The sequence below is a fragment of the Dermacentor variabilis genome, chromosome 1, assembly GCF_050947875.1.
Source record: "Dermacentor variabilis isolate Ectoservices chromosome 1, ASM5094787v1, whole genome shotgun sequence".
Lineage (NCBI taxonomy): Eukaryota > Metazoa > Arthropoda > Arachnida > Ixodida > Ixodidae > Dermacentor > Dermacentor variabilis.
In genome coordinates this window covers 232,519,143-232,536,626 of record NC_134568.1, presented here as the reverse complement: position 1 = coordinate 232,536,626, position 17,484 = coordinate 232,519,143, and the positions used below count along the sequence as shown (strand labels likewise).

The following is a 17,484-nucleotide window of genomic DNA, read 5'->3' as shown; positions in this document are numbered from 1 at the left end:
AGGGTCACCAGCAGGAAAGCGTGTACCATGAGGAGCATAGTTTGGCATAATACTAATGTGTTCTGGCCATGGCTCCAGCATGCTCAGCACGAAGGGTAAGCAGATGTATTTAGAGTGACTAAATTGAGAACACAGTAACCAATGTGTTGTCAGCAATGCTAACAATTCTCTTTTACAATTGACGGTTTTCCCTTTCCTTATGTTCATAAATTTGAAATGTTGGAATTAACTTTCACCGTCCTATGAATTGCTCCTCAGTACTCGGGGCCAAGCTGCCCAGAGAAGAAAGCCTTCACCACTGCCCCAGTAACAACCTGTAAAACCATGCCATTATGTTCCGACATTTGCAATGAAAGAGCTGGCATGGATTAACACCAGCATTAAGCTAGCATAGTCGGCAGCCATACCAGTGTTCTAAAACCGTTCAAGTATCCGCTTCAACACCCAAAGCTCCCAGTTGTGCAGTGCAGGTCTCAAAGACCAAAGCTCAAGTTAACAAATTATCAGGGTAGATAGAGGTGTGATGACCGTTCAAATTAAATAGTGAAATTTGCATGAGAAATTAGGGCATCAAAGAAATAATAGGTTATAAAGGATTTTCAATAAACTGATATTGAATTCTCAAGGTATTACTGTACACAGTCGGCTGGGAACGATGTCACTACCACTTTTGCCAAACATTACTTCTCTCCAGATTATGGGCGAAGTTCAAATGCAAAAATTCACATAAAGGACTGCAGATGCTGTTCAATGGCAACAGTACTCTGTATGATAACACTACGAAAACGATGACATGGCACACCTCATTCATTGTTAGAAACATGGCAGCTGGTTTTAATACACCTTAAGCATAAAGAGCACACATGTGCACACTCATCACTGTGACTCTTCAGAATCAGAAATATTAGAGTCCAGCCTGCGAATGTAACTAATGCAAGTGGCAGCATCCTGCATTCTTCAACGTGGCCAATGAACAGATAAAAACACACCCTGTTGTGTACTGCCAATGTCAAGGTATTTTTCTCCAAATTTATTGCGCACCCATGTCTTAGTGGTTGGGTGGAAAAATCAACCAGCGACATATTGGCATGGTGGCTGGCATTGCTGCCATTGCAATTTTTGCTTGGTCAGTGAAAGACCATAGACAAATGGCCACAGAAGATTTGAGCTCTAGTGCACCATGTACAAATACAAGAAGCATTAAACCAAAGCAAGCCTATTTACTGTCTGCCCACCTTATCACCTGGTCAAGTTGGGTGAGCTTGGCAGCCATGGCTGGGTGATTCCGGCCTAGCCAATGACCGCAGTGGTCCACGCCAAGAAAGTGAGCCACCAGAACATCCCATCCATCTGGATTGTCCAGCTCCGGATAAAGGTGTTCGAGAACACCATTGTCGACTGTGTGTAAATCCTGCAGCATGGCAGGAGAATAATTTTATCTTTATGTAAGATCAGAGCCCATCAAATGTATTCTGTTTTAAATATATTCCACAATATTTTTTTTTTCAGTTTTCTTTTTTTCACATTTTGCTCTGTGTCACAATTTTTTATCTACTCCTGCAATGTCTCTTTTTAGAAACAGCAGTATCTGTAAACAAAAACAAATTTTCTTCATCATAAGTGAATATGGCAATAAGCAATCTATTTGCTTTGAAATATTTTATATTTTTTAAGAAACTGCTTCCCCCCCCCCCCCCCGCCACCCCAAAATAAGAGTTACCGATAAACATGTCTAAGTAAACTAATACAGCTGCCATAAAAAACTTCTACTATTCAAATTCTGTTTTGTTTTATAACTTTTCCTATAACTTTTCTTAAAATTTAGCTTTCTCTGGTGCCCACGACAGTGAAGACATAAATGAAGATAAAGAAAAATACAGAATGTCTTGTGCAGAAGCTGCGGAAAAATCCACCATGTATTTGCAGCTTAGAAAGTGCAATGCAACAAAAAGACGGTTGCCACAAACACCTGAATTTTTTGATGTAGGTACACAATAAAAAAATGAAAAAGCACCACGTGTCACACAATATTTATTGCCATGTTCTCGCGACGTCAAGGCAGCTGTTCCACTTAGGTGTACTTTATTGAACAAATTCTTCCAGAATTCTCAGCAAATCTAAAACACAAGTGTTCACACTTGCCGCATTCATACAAGCATTAGCTGAACCATGCATAAAAATAACATTCCCTTTCTACTTCTTTATGATGTCAAAAGGAAAAGTCATTATACAAGCATAGAAATTTAAAAAAAAATTTCCACTGTTGAAAAAAATGTGGGGGCAAGTTGCTAAATTGATACATGGTATATAACAAAAAAATTTTGACACTATCTAAACACATAACAGCTCTGTTGCATCCCATTTAAGAAATTCTAATATCAAATTCCAGAGGCAAATACAGGTTCTTTCAAACAATTTATAGAGGCGTGTTATCAAAATTCACTCACAGTTACCCTATGTAGGACAGCGTATATTTTGTTTACAAAGCTCTTGAAATATTTTACGTGGTATTAATAAATGAGGTGCTTAGAAATAGTTTACAACAAAGTTCACTTCTATACAGAAAGATGCTTAATTTAAAAAAGTGGGACATATTTGTCCTACTGACACTAAACGATCTTTGAAATAGTAGGATGCACATGTCCCAGTGACCCGCTAGGGTCTCGATACAAAATGTTTTCCGACCACTTCCCTTGTGAACCAAAACTCATGAAATTTTTTGTCATTCAAGTAAATGAGGTGCTTATAAGTCGTTTGAAACTAATTAGTTCTGTACAAGCCACATAGATTTAAAAAGTAGGACGTATTTGTCCCACTGACACTTCATGGCTTTTCAAAACATGGGATTCGTTTGTCCCACTGACCTTCGAGGGTCTCAATAAAATTACACGTAACCACTATCCTTCTAAAATGGACTGAAGCATGACAAACAAAGTGGCATAGCAGAGGCCATAAAGAAAATGTTTCAGCACACTTTTGAGCAGAACATTGAATATCCATGGCATCAGCGCATTTTTGCATCTGCACACTTTTGCACATGCATTCATGACAGTGAGTTTTATGGGCTGGCTATCGCCTCAAGGCACAAAAATGGGTGCTTATTGTGAGCTAAAGATGTAAATTCAAATGCAGGAAAGAGGAACGACTCATGGGGAACTTTGAAAACTTTTTCCTGGCAAACAAATGAGCACCAAATTCAGAAAGTGTTCCAACAATGAAAACTAATTTTTTACATTTTACCCAATGGTAAAAAGAATTGGAGTAATGGTGTAACCAATGGCAAAAGAAACCGTCAGGAAGCTGCGACTGTGAGTCAGCTTGAGCAAATTGTTCTTTTTTTTTTTTTTTTTTGCAGGGACAGGTATTTGATACATGATATCACCGTCCAGTATGTGCACTTACTTCTCATACATATTAAATTGCTTTAATTTCAGAAATTAATCTAATACTTGGTCACTGACACTAATGTCTGTAAATACAGACACAGCACCAGGCCTGACCACAGAAGGTGCAAAGTGAAGTCACTTTGTTCGAAGCAATGTATGTATTGCATGAAGAGCAGTGGGGCCGCCATTTCAGGAGGCACTGGTTTACTGCTCCCATTTTTTAAAGCTGAACTTAAACTTACAGCGTAAACACCTAAGACGGACCACAAAAGGAAGATACGACACACACTGGCGCTGACTAACAACTTTATTTCTTCGTCGTCGATGATTATATAAACCCTAGGCCACACAACCGCGCTTGGTCCGTCTGTGGTGCTTGTGGTCCGTCTTAGGTGTTTGTGCTGTAAGTTTAAGTTCAGAATTATGTTATAGTGCCTAGAATATATGTACAAACTAGGCCCAAATGAAGTTTAATACTGATGCGTTTTACTGACATTTTTTAAAGGACTTCTGTGCATGCATCGATAAACTTGAGTAAGTAAAAGGGCATGTGATTACAGATTAAACATATCACAAATTATTTGTCATTGACACTGCTTCACACGATTACATTTTTTCTGGTGCATAAACTTATAGACTGCGAAAAATATGCACTAAACTGTTCTAACTCGAAACGAAGGTACCTAAAATATGAAATTCGCACACTAAGTTCGCGGCACTAATCGCGGCGGCATAAAACTGCCAATACCTTACCTTTACTACAAACGAGGGGTACGCGTACGCACGGGCGAATTTTCCTGGAAACAGGTTGACCCAAGCGTCGTCGCCCATGAACACAACCTTCTTGCCCATCTTGAACATCTGACTGATCAAATTGTCTTCTCGCACCTCAGTTTGATAAAAATTAGTACCAGCGTCAATAAACGTCGGCAGTCCTCCGGTCATCAATGCCTTCAACCTCTGCACTGTTGTAGTGGGGGCATCCGCCACAAACTTGAGCAAAACGGTGCGCTCAGCGCCGGTACCAGCAGACAACTCCGAGAAAACGGGCATCTTGTTTCGATAATGCTCGCTTTCATCCCACGGGGGTCCATACAGAGCAAACTCCAGCTTCAAGGCGTCGATTAGCAAAATTACCACTTTCTTAAACTTTGCCGGATACCAGCAAATTGGGCTAGGGAGGGCCGTGGACTTCCCAGTAGATCGGTAGAAGACTGTGATGTCAGAGCATTCACTATGTTCTTCGATAGCTTGCCTTTGGAGCAAGAAGCCACAACAAAACAGACAGACACCGCATATAGCAACGCCTAGAGCAACTGTCAATACTGCAGAGCGGTACATTTCTTTAGCAAATACTGGTTGCGATACAAAATGGAAGGGTGCACCAAGGGTATGCCAACGTACGATCGCGGCTGGTGCACGGACAGTCGCAGCAGAAGTCCTGCACTGAAGCGTTTAGCACCTTGATAGAGCAGGTATAACAGCACATTTAGATGTGGCAGTTCTCTTGCTAAGATGTGATGATGGTGCTACAAGTTTCATTTTAGCAACGGGGGTTGCGAAGCATGCGATTAGAAGCCATTCAAATGTGCACTCCCATGTGCACTGCTGATCAGACGGCAATTTTGTGGCCGCTTCTCTGACTTGGCTTGACCTAGGAGTAGACCCTGCCCAACGCTCATAAATTCTCCCTCCCTGACCTAAAGGTTTACAAGAAAGTAAAAAAAAATATTGTTAATCAGTATATGCTGAAATATTGTTGAAGTTACATTATTATAATTTAAGCAGCATTTAACATAAATAATATAATTTGTAAACGTATTTTGACGAATCTTTACTAAAAAAGCAGCAACCTTGAGAAGCAGACTGCAAAGACCGCGAAGACCGCCAGTTTCGCGCGAAAGTCGGCGTTGGTTGCGTGTGCGCTCAGGCCTTGTAATTCTATTCAAGTGATCGAGACTTCATGGAAGACGCGCTCAGTGAAAAGTTTCAGAAAATCGAGAAAATCGGCGAGGGAACCTACGGAGTCGTGTACAAGGCCCGTGACAGGGCCACCGGACGATTTATTGCCTTGAAGAAGATCCGCCTTGAGAGCGAAGCCGAAGGTGTACCGAGCACTGCCATACGAGAAATCGCCCTTCTGAAAGAACTTCGACACCCAAATATTGTGCGCCTTCTCGATGTCGTTCCCCAAGACCAAAAGCTATACCTCGTATTCGAATACATGACGGAGGATCTTAAGAAGCACATGGACAAAGCAGCGTCGAGCAAGACCCCACTTGCCGTGAAGCTGGTGAAGAGCTACCTGTGGCAGCTGTTGCAAGGCATCGCGTACTGCCACTCTCATCGCATCTTGCACCGGGACCTGAAGCCGCAGAACCTTCTAATCGATTTCGAAGGTAACATCAAGTTAGCCGACTTCGGCCTCGCACGGGCCTTCGGGCTGCCACCGCGCACGTACACGCACGAAGTGGTTACGCTCTGGTACCGGGCGCCCGAAATCCTCCTCGGCTCGCGCTTCTACTCGACGTCGGTAGACGTCTGGAGCATTGGCTGCATCTTCGCCGAAATGCTTATGCTAAAGGCACTCTTTGCGGGTGACTCTGAAATAGACCAGCTTTTCCGTATCTTCCGCACTCTGGGTACACCCGATGAGAACTCTTGGCCCGGCGTAACCAACCTTCCCGACTACAAAGCCACTTTCCCGCGCTGGGAGCCACAGTCGCTCGTGAACATCATCAATGGCCTAGACGCCGACGGAGAAGACCTCATCCTGAAGCTACTCATTGCCGACCCTGATGCCCGTATACCAGCGAAGAGAGCGCTCAGTCATCGCTACTTTCGGGATGTCACCATTCAGCGGCCACTGTGCATGTGACACTTGGTCGCGCGCATGGCGCCGTCGCCAGGGCATGCACTCAGGGATACTGGTGCCCGTTTTCTTTTTTCATATATACATATATCTATATTTTTGATAATGCGCGTTTTGTTCATTTTGTTTTTAAACTCTGGTTAGCCTGCTTAGTTATTTTCATATTACCTCTAAGTTGCGAGCCAGAGCGCGCAGTTTTATTATGTATAATGTGCCAGTGAGAGTGATATGCACTGCTATCACTGTTTTCACGTGGTTAGACATGTCCAGGGCGACAGGAGATCGCCGCTGGCGACTTATTTTTCTTATTAATACTGTGTAATGTCCACAACACGATCTCTCTCTCTCTCTCTCTCTCTCTCTCTCTCTCTCTCTCTATATATATATATATATATATATATATATATATATATATATATATATATATATATATATATATGTGTGTGTGTGTGTGTGTGTGTGTGTGTGCATTCCATATTTTTAAAGGGGTGCCTACTACAGCAAAGTGTTCACTGACTTTTGCCACAGACGACGGCTGATATTGCTGTTTAATTATCGATTTTGTGAAGTTCCGCAACTGTGACCACGTTTTTACACGTAGATTGTTTTTCGTTAATTGCCGCCAAAAGTGCACTACAGGCAGTTTGCGTATGACATGTTTCCCTATTCAAGCGCGTGGGGTGTGCTTGTACACAATTACGTAACAGTTTCCGTGAATAAAATGCTGCATTATTAAGCGCCAGGGCTCTTTCGTGAGATCATTTTGCTTTTGCAGAGCTTGGATCATCGGTTGTGGTTCTGTTTGCAAACAGGGGCAAGGCATACGCGCTAAGCTATAGTATACGCAACGTTTTCCTTTCGCGTCTGCTATATGTAGAAGTCGCATGTGCCTGCAAAAGTAAATTACGCCTTTCATCGTTATTTTATTCACTGACCTTGGCCGAGGTTCTCGTGCGCGAGCTATCCGCGTGTTATCATTCTGCGGCATTGTACACTCATTTTGCAGTGGTCGACAGTTGCTCATCCGCGCATTGCTGAGATGCGCCGTTTCAGCTATTACAGTATCATGTTTCTTCGCGCTTTCTTCACAGCTTGAAAAGCTCCCAGGTCGTCCTCGTGCTACACATGGGCGACAGCAATGCGATAGGACTATGCCTTCCTATGTTATGTGCTTATCTCCTAAAGAGTTTGCCGTTGGGCTAGTTTGTGCGTGGTATTCATAACGGAAAATAACGTGATTTGCGCTATTTTCCGTTCTGAATACGTTTATCCATCGGCATCGCTTATTAGGTTGGATTCACACGATGCGACCGATCGCCGGTTCAAGCCGCAGACGAGTGCAGTGGTGGGAATGCTGCTCCAATTGCTCTACTCTGCTACATTCCGTTAAAGCTGCTATGTCCATGCTACAAATGAGAGAAACTGCTCCAAAGCTGCTCCAGGACGCGCCGCGCACTCGAAGTCCACGGCGAAGACATTTGTGGCGAACATCGGGTGGGGGTCGCCCCCACCTTATGCGCACAGTGCCGTCGCATCTCCTGCCATTCATGAAGCTAAATGAGCTTACGGGTCACTGAAGCAATTCAATGCGCGCTCCCGCATGTTCGCAGTCAGCCCGCGGTGTAGCCGTGTTGGGAGCGGTGCACGCGGCAAACTGAAACTTACCCCTATGCATGTTATTAGCTGCTTTGCTGCGTCGCGTTTATGTGTATGTCCTTGCAATGCAATGGGTTTGTTGTTCGGTCATTCTGCTAGCTAGACCGTCCTTAGGCGTACGTAAAATAAAATTGCTCGGATGACGAACCTGCATACTACGGAACTATTGCTGTTTTTTTTTTTGTGTGTGTGTGTCTGTCTGTGTGTGCCTTTGTGTGACTTTTACCGCTAGGGACGCGCGGCATTGGCATCTTCGAGCGTGCTGGTTTATTCAGCGCAGTACTAGTGCCCGGCCGATAACAATTCAGAATCATTTTTGACTGCTACAAAATATGCTCCAAAACGCTCTTGGCCGTTCCCACTGCGAGTGTGTCGTGGACTGAGCTGCAACGAATCGTGCTGAAAGCTCGCCAGCGGCCTCCTTGCGTGGGGCGTGATTTGGCAGCACTGAACCACGTCATGCTCGTCCGCAGACTGAGCCATAGAAAAAATCACCGCCCAAGCACTCAGTACAGGTGGTTAACCAGCGAAGCTGAAACGTGCGGCCCCGGTGTTTATCACTGAGCTAATCCCGATCGACTGTTCATAAATGACAGCTTGGTAGGCTGTCGGATCACTGGTACGCAGCTGCTGCTTGCGCTCGGCCGCGTGATCCAGTTGACTGAACGGGCGAAGCGCCCGGTCGCGTGAATCTAGCGCGCTGCTTCTGTTACGTGCCTCTCTGCGTCACACTACTTCTGCTACTTCTACACCTTTCCCTATCCCTTTCATCTCCCCTCGCCATTGGCTCCGCCGAGGACCCACCCAATACATTACGTGGCCTTTCAATCTGTAAAATGCTATCGCATTAGAAGCATTGCGAGGATTCACCGTGCCCTGGTATCGGAATCGGCTCGCCACCCTCGCCTTTGATTACATTGTCTCCGCCACCGGCCCTCTCTATTTTGCGCCGATACCAAGAACGAAGGTCGGTGAGTGCCCTGTACGACATGCTATCGCATTTATATTGTTTTTGTACATTAGGCGACAGTAGCTTCTTCGGGTTTTGTCTTGGGTGTTCGCCCCTTCCTGTCATGTTTCTGTTGCGACAGTACTCGAGTTGCTATGGCAACATTAAGCCATGCACTACCGATCGGATACCCGTCAGCGCCCTTTTCTTATGGCCATCATACACAAATGTAATTGCTCCTTGAGTTTATTCACCCCTAGATAGCGGTTTCGTAGTTTTCTGCTTTTGGCGTCTATAGCTGAGTTCATGTGACAGAGATACAAGCATAGCCTGCGAAAACGGCATGTTGCTTTCGCCGCTTCTGACGGCCGAATCGTGCTAGAACCTCGTTTGTTGCGCTTCCGGCAAACTGCGTAGCCGTATCCAATGCTGCCCCCGTGGTTTTTGAGCATATCGCACGCGCGATCCGTTTGCGCTGTTTTAAATCTCGAGTAGGCTACGGAACTGGGATTACGTAACTTGCGGCGAAAGCCAGACAGACGCTCTTGTCGCAGTGTGTTTTACCAAAAGTGACCCTGAATGGTTCAGCACTAACCTCGTAGTGTATACGTCACACATACCGTGTTCTAGTTTACTCAACCGGTTTACGTGGGTCGGTGCCCTTGATCCTATGTGGAATATGTTCACCGTGCTCACATAAAACAGAATTGAAGAGCAGGTCAATAACCGCCATTTAATCCGAGCATACATATGAGACATCTGTCAATGACATTACTTCGACTCAATAGTATCCACAACTGCTCCTGCTTGTTTGCAAAGAAAATGTAATCCCAGAATTGGAACTAATTTCCGACCGCCATATAAATGCAGAAAACAATAAGCTACCGTGCAAACGTGCACACCCTCCCCCAATATGGAAGGGGACAGTTCATGTGTGTTGTTCCAACAGCGATTGTTGCAAACGTGCAAGTCAGGACCTCACTCACTTTTATTTGCTATGTTCTCCCGTTGAAGAATCCCTTTCATGGAACTTTTCCTTGTTACAAACACGCACAAGGTAAATTACCGGCTTTGAACGCAAATTCGATGTTTCCTTTCATATTGGCGAAGAGTGTACGTTGCAAGGAGGCCCGAGGCTGTCGACACTTTTACGTTCAGCGCGCTTGCATTGCCACGCAGCCGGTAGACTATAGCGCATGCTACTCGACGGCTAACAATGCAAAAGAATGTCCCTTTAGATTCATGATGACATGTTTGTCAATGCAGTTGCAGTTCTTCGCGAAAAAAAAGTGACTGTGATTGCACATTTTGTTATTTTCTATCATAATTTTATACGGCCGCATTTCTCCAGAAGAGTATAAAGCTGCTACACGCTTAGTTGCACCCGGATGTATGATCAGATAGCAGTATGATAAACGACTTAACCATCACGTTTATTTCTTGATTTCAGAAAGAAAATGAAAATTATGCAGATCCCACGCATTGTGGGAATACGTGAAAGCGAAGCTTTCATGAGTCAGCAAGGCGAAATGGAGCGTTGTGACAAGAGATGCGCTGACGAACGCGTCCCTCAGCCTTGCAGAACAAGTGGAAGTTTTCTTCGGCATTAAAACGTGTTGAATGACAAGACACGACTTGCTCGACCTTGTAGAAATGCTCCGCAGTACGATGAGACGCATGGTGATTTGTTGGTGTCCCCTTTGAAGCGAGACGGCGACAAATCGTCACCTAGCCTGCTTGAGTTACTCAGCTATGCTATCAATGCTTTATCTTCTAACATTCCTGTATACATCTCTTTAATGTCCTCTACCTGCCTTGTAAATGACTGTAATGGATCCGGTCGTATCGGTCTCTTCCCTACATGTTTTCCACCGATACTCTAAACGTCTCTTGCTTATCTAGATTGCTGGTTGATAGTTTTCTGGAAGTTGTACGCTACGTACTGGTCTCGCTGGGTGAATGCCTCGCATTCCATTAGGATGTGCTGCGTGGTCTCCGGATTTTTTCTGCAGTATACACATGCCTAATCTAATTGCGAATCTATGCTCCAGTATGTTTTTGTCCTTATTCAACCAGCTCGATCCTCAAATAGCAAGGCACTCCCCTTCGCGTTATCGTACAAGTTTTCCTAATTTATTCTTTCTCATTCTTGTAAATATGCATGGTCTTTTTCGTTTCCATTCTTTGCATCCAATTCGCTGTCTCTGTTTCTCCCACTTTCTGATTGATTGTCTACACTTTCGATTACCCTATACTTGGTTGCCAATTTTCTTGACCTCTTCCTCCATTCTGTGTCCACGCTTTTGAGGTAAACAGATACTTGTGCACTTTAGTTGCCCGTTTATCTTGATCCATGTTACTGAGTCCTTCTTCAAAACTAATTTTGCTCTGCGCTTCAAACGAGGCCCAACCCATGTCCCCTTGCACTGCCTCACTTGTGATTTTGCAGTGAGCTCACAAAGCCAACCGGCCCACCGATCTTTGGTTAACTTCCAACCCCGGCAATCTATCCGATTTTAGGCACAGAATGGCATTTGCGAACGTCCGCACTGGCACCATGACTCCTTCCCATTTTCCACGCACCACCTCATGGTTATTGTGGCCCCAAAGTGCCCTGTTTCATTATTGCTGCACTCAGCTTCCCTTTCATTTTCAGGTTGTCTTGGTGGGTGGTTGAGTAAGACTTTCCTTCGTTTATGCATGCACCGAGGTATTTATATTGCTTGTATTTATATTCTAGAGATCTTTGAGTGGCGTTCAATAGAGAAAGACATTCAACAAGAGCGGGCACTCCCATAGAGGCCAGCGGCCGAATTGACCGTAGCGCACCAAGCCGTCGGCATTAATACCTGAAGCACACATCGGTTTTGGGCGCGTGCGTTTTGAACGCTAGCTGGCTGCACTGATCGGCGCGGCATTTTTTTTTTTTTTTGCTTCTATATAGTTCTCAACCGCGCGCGCTCAAGGTGCGAAATAGTTGCATTGTTTAGTAAAAATGATTGCGTACCATCTTTACAAGCCTCCATAGAATCTGTGCCACGTGCACTTTCATAAAGTATAGACGCCGTGTAAATGAGGCAATGTTTATTTCGCTCTATATAAATACTCGTTGCGGGCTTTTTGTGCATTCATGCAACGTTGTGGCACCAGGTTAGCAGCAGTAGTTCCCGTAGGAAGCTCCACCGGACGGCATTAGCTGAAAAAAGTAAATTACAAAATTACAAGCACGTGCCATTTTGGTATTTATACCTTATATGAATACTGCGTGTAGAGGCGAAACGTGCGAACGCGAATGGGCGGCATTACAAACAAAAGCAATTCGTTTTCTTTTTTTTTTTGAAGCGCAGTTTTTGTGCACTTCCATTCCCGACATCATGCCACCTAGCCCGAGTTCTATAGAATCTAATGGGGATGCTCCGGAGTAAGCCGCGGTGATTTTGACGTCACCACTTTCTTTACGCCAGCTTGGCATTGAAAATTTCGATCCAAGCAGCATGGCGTCATAAACTAGAGCGCACAGGCCTGCTGTCTAGGAGGCGTTGGTACATCGCACACGAAGCCAACAGTTATGTCGGGTCAACAACCTCTGCACCCGCCGCAGATTACCTCCAAAATAGGGCGCCCGCGCTCAGCCACGCCCATGCGCAGCCGCAGTAAACTCTTAAAGCGATTGCACCCTTTGGGGCTTATCTTATCCCACAAGGATAATCGTAATCTTTCTTGCTTGCGTTTACTTTCTTGAAAGCTCTGCTCACGCTGCTTTCCTGTCGAGAATGCTATGTCACGCTAGTAACGCGCATGCCGTTCGTGACCTGTAAGTATACCGGGCGCGCAGCGGTAAAGAAATGAAAGACGCGCAAAATAGATACCTGACGATTATTGTTGTGCGACAAAATAAGCCACAAAGGGTGCAAACGTTTCTTAGAATATAGATAAGGAGCATAGCCGCTAATCTGCACTCTTAAAAAATCAGCGCCATTCCATGCCATCCTCGGACTTGACCTCACTCAAGCCTTTGATAACATTTCCCATGCAGCTATCCTTGACCAGGTCTCCAACCTCCACCTGGGAGAGCGAGCTTACAATTACATTCGTGACTTTCTCTCCAATCGAACGGCCACCCTCTCGGCCGGGGATTCACGATCAGACCAACTTCCCCTTGGCAGCAAAGGCACCCCGCAAGGTTCAGTTATCTCTCCCATGCTCTTTAACTTAGTCATGATTGGCCTTGCCCAGCAACTACGAGTCGACAATATCAACCATACCATCTACGCCGTCGACATCACCATCTGGTCGTACCGAGGCAGTTATGGTCAAGTGGAGTCAGCTCTCCAAACGGCGATTGACACGGTTGAAGCCTATCTCCAAGGGACCGGACTGCGCTGTTCGCCGGCTAAATCGGGGCTTCTGCTCTACAAGCCCATTCACCTAGGTCGCCCTCCCAAACACCAATCTGATCCCCGACCCTGTGACGCCATCACCCTACGCCTTCAAGATGGCAGTCCTATCCCACACGTCCCTAGTATCCGGCCGGGTCCTCGGTCTCACCATCTCTACCAACGGCTCCAACGCCTTGGCTCTCAACAAGATCTGTGCCCAATCTCTAAACACCCTACGACTTCTTAAACGTATCTCTAACCGACGAGGGGGATTCAAAGAAGAAAGCCTTCTCCGCCTCGTCCAATCCTTTGTCATATGTCACATTACCAACGTTGCTGCGTACCTCAGCTGGTACCGGGCTGAGCAAAACAAGATCGACACCCTTATATGAGGGGTCTACAAGCAAGCACTTGGCCTCCCGCATTGCACCAGCACTGAACTCTTCAACCAACTGGGAGTTCACAACAACCTTTCCGAACTCATTGAAGCCCAACAACGATCTCAGCTTGAACGGCTCACCCTTACTGAAACGGGACGCTTTATTCTATCCACGCTTGGCTTCACCTACCATCAGCGACAGGGTCCCAAACAACCGATCCTGACCGACATCCGTAGCTGGATCTGCATAGACCCCATCCCTAGAAACATGCACCCTGAATATAACAGGGCCCGGCGCCTAGCTCGGGCCGGAGCTATCATAAAAGCCCTTGCTCACGTACCTGGCGTCACATTTGTTGATGCAGCCCAATATTCCCATGGCACACGATTTGTGGCCGTCGCCACGCGCGATGGAGTCCTACACCACGCCTCCAGCGTCACTACCCCCACTGCCGAGACGGCTGAAGAAGTGGTCATCGCCCTGGCCACTTTAGATCCCACCTGTCACACCATCGTATGACTCTCGCTCAGCCGTCACTAACTTCAGCAAAGGCCGTATTTCTCCCCAAACTGTTCGCATCCTCTGCCAGGCACCACACTCTAAAGACAGCATAATCTCCCTAAATTGGATCCCGGCTCATGCGCGCCCTGTCCACCCACACCTCCCCAATCTCAACGAGGTCACCCACTCCATTGCGCGAGGCCTAGTCAACCGCGCCGGAGTCACTGGAGATGAGTTGGGCACCAGGGACACTCTGACAACGATCTCTTTAAGGCCTTTTACCTCAGTCGCCGAACCTTCCCCCCGCCTCACCCCAAGTTCAGCCGGGCGCAGGCTACAACCCTGCGTCTGCTACAAACAGACACGCACCCTTCATCCGCCCGCCTACACCTTATATTTCCAGACGTCTACACTACCCCCAACTGCCGGTGCTGTGGCATTCACCCGGCTACGCTTCCGCATATGCTGTGGGAGTGCCCAGCACAGTACACACAGACTAACACCACGACCCTCTCGTCGAGGTTGCCGGAGGCTTTGCGGAGCTCCGCCCTCGACGACCAAACCTGGGCGACCCAGCACGCCCGCGAGGCGGCGGCGAGGCAAGCCCTCGACGTCCCTTTATGGGAGGCTTAGGCCCGGCCATCATAAAGTGCTGGTTCTACAATAAAAGTTTGTTCCTTCTCCTCCTCCATGCACTGTGAAGGTGTATGACCAGCGAAGCTGTGTATGTGGGCCACTTAATGGCGAGCTGTCCATTGCCGTGCGTCAAACGCCGTATGGACATAAATGAAAGGTGAGGCGCGACTAGTCGCTCCTACACGATGTTGAGCCTCGGAAGATGATGAGGCACCGGGGTCTATACATACTGTTAGGATTGGGGGCTCAATCCCATCGCTCGTGATCCGTTGTCAAGATTGGAGTCCGGCATGAATTAGAAGGTAGCTGGCCCATGCCGTCGTCCAACTTATCCACGCTGAGGACGTTGATGAAGGGAAGGATTGCTTCTAATGGTGAACGAGGAATAAGGGTTTATTTACAGTATTTACATGCAGTTCATCAGTCTAGCATGACTTTGAGAGAAAGTACGTCAGTCTAACACGACTGCTTGAGAGAGTGTCTCAGTCTAACATGACTGCTTAAGAAAGTGTGTCGAGCACCTGCACAACAGCGGTTTATAAACACTCGGTCCCCCCTTGATTCCAAGGGGACGGAAACGTTCGTCCAGTCATTGTAAACATGCCTCCTCTCCCCGGGAGGGCTTACACACACACACACACACACACACACACACACACACACACACACACACACACACACACACACACACACACACACACACACACACAGGTTCACGGTCCGAAACCGACATCACACGAATTTCGTAGAACTCGGAGCTGACCCTCGCAGCGCGGCCGGGTAGCCATTGTCCTGCGTCTTGGTCGACGCGTGGAAAGGGGTCCCCGACGACGTTCCCGCGGCAACTTCCGCGCTCGCGGCCGACCCGTTTGGCGGTGTCGTGTTGCGGCACAAAGCCTTCTTCGTCGAACTCATTCAGTCACAACGGTGACGAGGCTAGAGCGTAAAGGTGGCGTTCCTTGAAAGTTGACGCCGCCGTCGTCGCAACTGGCTGGCGACACTTGCACCTCAGCTGGGCCGTTCTTAACAATATCCATGCATTGTTGCAAAACGCGGCACGACACCGTTTGCTAACGAATCGCGGTACGTAGAACAGACACACACATCACCGCACTACGAGGGCACACACTGCTTCACCGTAGCTAAGGTCACCGTGTGTTGGTCGACGTCCTGCAGTGCAGTAATAGGGAGTTTTAGATTAGGCGACGCAAGCCGCTTGCGTGCATAAGAACTAGGGGCGACATTACTGCGCATGCGCAGACCCCTACGTCTCGGTCTGCGTGTGCGCAGTACCGTGGCCCCTAGTTCTTGCGTACGCAAGCTACTTGCGTCCCCTAATCTAAAACTCTCCAATGGTTGTGCGGTCACTGGAAAACCACAAGCGGTAACACACCACATAGGCCACACAAAATTGGTTGCCCACAAACTCCCTCTGAAACCTGGCAGTGTCTCTGGTGAAACGTTCCAAGTTTGCGCGATCGCAACGAGCGCTTGGAACACAGACAAGGAGAGGGGGGGCGGTGCGAGCGTATAGATATGGCCGACGCGGGTCAAAGTGTGTCTGTTCTTATCAGCTTAATATCTGATACCGGTTGTATTTGGACCTAAGATATTAAACTTATTTTTTACAAGTTGGCGGAGTGCTTAAAGCCTGCTTCACCTCCGCCGCGGGTCGGCACGGTATTTGACTGTCTTCGGGATCGGCCCACGTATGGGGAGACATTCTCAATCTACATTGCTCGATAGACGCACGCACTTTTTGCAGCAAAGCTGTGTACCTCTACCGACCAAGGAAATTTTCGTGTCGTTGTGGTAAGCAAAAAAACTCTCCATACGTTGGCCGATCCCGGAGATAGTGCAATGCCGGGCCGACTCACGGCGGAGGTGAAGCAGGCGCCGGCAGAAATTCGTCGGCGGAAGCTCGTCTGGGCCATGCACGATGCCTTTTTCCGATGCTAATGCTTTTCGCGTACGTGGTATACGCATGTTAGGCGCGTGCGCCCCGTGCCCCTCCCTTGTCTTCTTTCCTTGAGACAGCTAGTGCACCATCTCCGGGAGCAGCCCACTTTCCTCAGTCCTTTCCTCGTAGCACGCTACGCAGAAATTGTGCAACGTTGTACCGTCTTGATCGCCCAAGGTAATCATGCTTTAATATTTCTTTGCTGGAGCACAAATTTAATCGTCGTTTTATATAGACCACATGGCATAGCCTTAGATGCGTATGAGTGCATAACACATCGTCGCTGATGATGTCACAATCTGTATTTCTCTTGTTTAAGCTCCTCCACTACGTATGTAGAAACCAACAACAATTGACATATTGTAAAAGCTCACGTCGAACGGCCGCATAGACCCTTTTAGTGGAGCAGTTTGCTTTAGAGGAACAAGATGGCGCTTTCGGCGGCGCGCCGCACGTTGCCTCCGCGAAAGCGCACGAATGCGCAACCATGCTTCTGTTCTGCTACTGTGCGATCAGCCGTCGAAAATGCGACTGGGTGTTCGCTGACGCACTGTGCTCCATTCATGCTGCAAAAGGTGGGGCGGTAGAGGAAAGACGTGTGCAGTAGGTGGCTGCAAAAATAGACTGGCATATTCAGGAATTAATGGAATCAACCAGAGTAGCCAAGTTTACGGACCGCTGCTACATAAGGAGTGTCTGTGTTGCCGGCCCTACGGGTTTCCTTGAGGATAAAAAAAAAAAAATCACTCACCTGTCAGCGTCGTA

General features: G+C 47.0%; 2 protein-coding genes and 1 non-coding gene across 5 annotated transcripts in view; 2 read left to right on the top strand and 1 right to left on the bottom strand.

Annotated features, from left to right (window-relative positions):
- The window catches only part of PIG-O (phosphatidylinositol glycan anchor biosynthesis class O), a 47,488-nt gene extending 42,479 nt beyond the window's left edge, over positions 1-5,009 (bottom strand). The window contains exons 1-2 of the mRNA XM_075670886.1: positions 4,140-5,009; positions 1,236-1,411 (exon numbers count right to left, since the gene is read on the bottom strand). Of these exons, the coding sequence (XP_075527001.1) occupies positions 1,236-1,411; positions 4,140-4,727 (764 nt within the window). The 5' untranslated portion in view covers positions 4,728-5,009. The remainder of the gene's footprint in view (positions 1-1,235; positions 1,412-4,139) is intronic.
- A 258-nt stretch (positions 5,010-5,267) lies between these two features.
- On the top strand, positions 5,268-10,485 carry LOC142559269 (cyclin-dependent kinase 2-like). 3 transcript variants are annotated; one of them, XM_075670895.1, is made up of 2 exons: positions 5,268-6,316; positions 10,314-10,485. In XM_075670895.1, the coding sequence occupies exon 1, from the start codon at positions 5,350-5,352 to the stop codon at positions 6,262-6,264; it is 915 nt and encodes a 304-aa protein (XP_075527010.1). In that variant the 5' UTR covers positions 5,268-5,349; the 3' UTR covers positions 6,265-6,316; positions 10,314-10,485. The 3 variants fall into 3 exon arrangements, 1 of the variants encoding a protein (XP_075527010.1); XR_012823105.1 differs by lacking the exon at positions 5,268-6,316 and adding an exon at positions 8,599-8,881; XR_012823104.1 differs by lacking the exon at positions 5,268-6,316 and adding an exon at positions 8,599-8,885.
- A 5,804-nt stretch (positions 10,486-16,289) lies between these two features.
- Positions 16,290-16,473, top strand: LOC142567700 (U2 spliceosomal RNA). Its single transcript, XR_012825220.1, has one exon. It is a non-coding gene; the product is annotated as a U2 spliceosomal RNA (small nuclear RNA).
- The last annotated feature ends 1,011 nt before the right edge of the window (positions 16,474-17,484 follow it).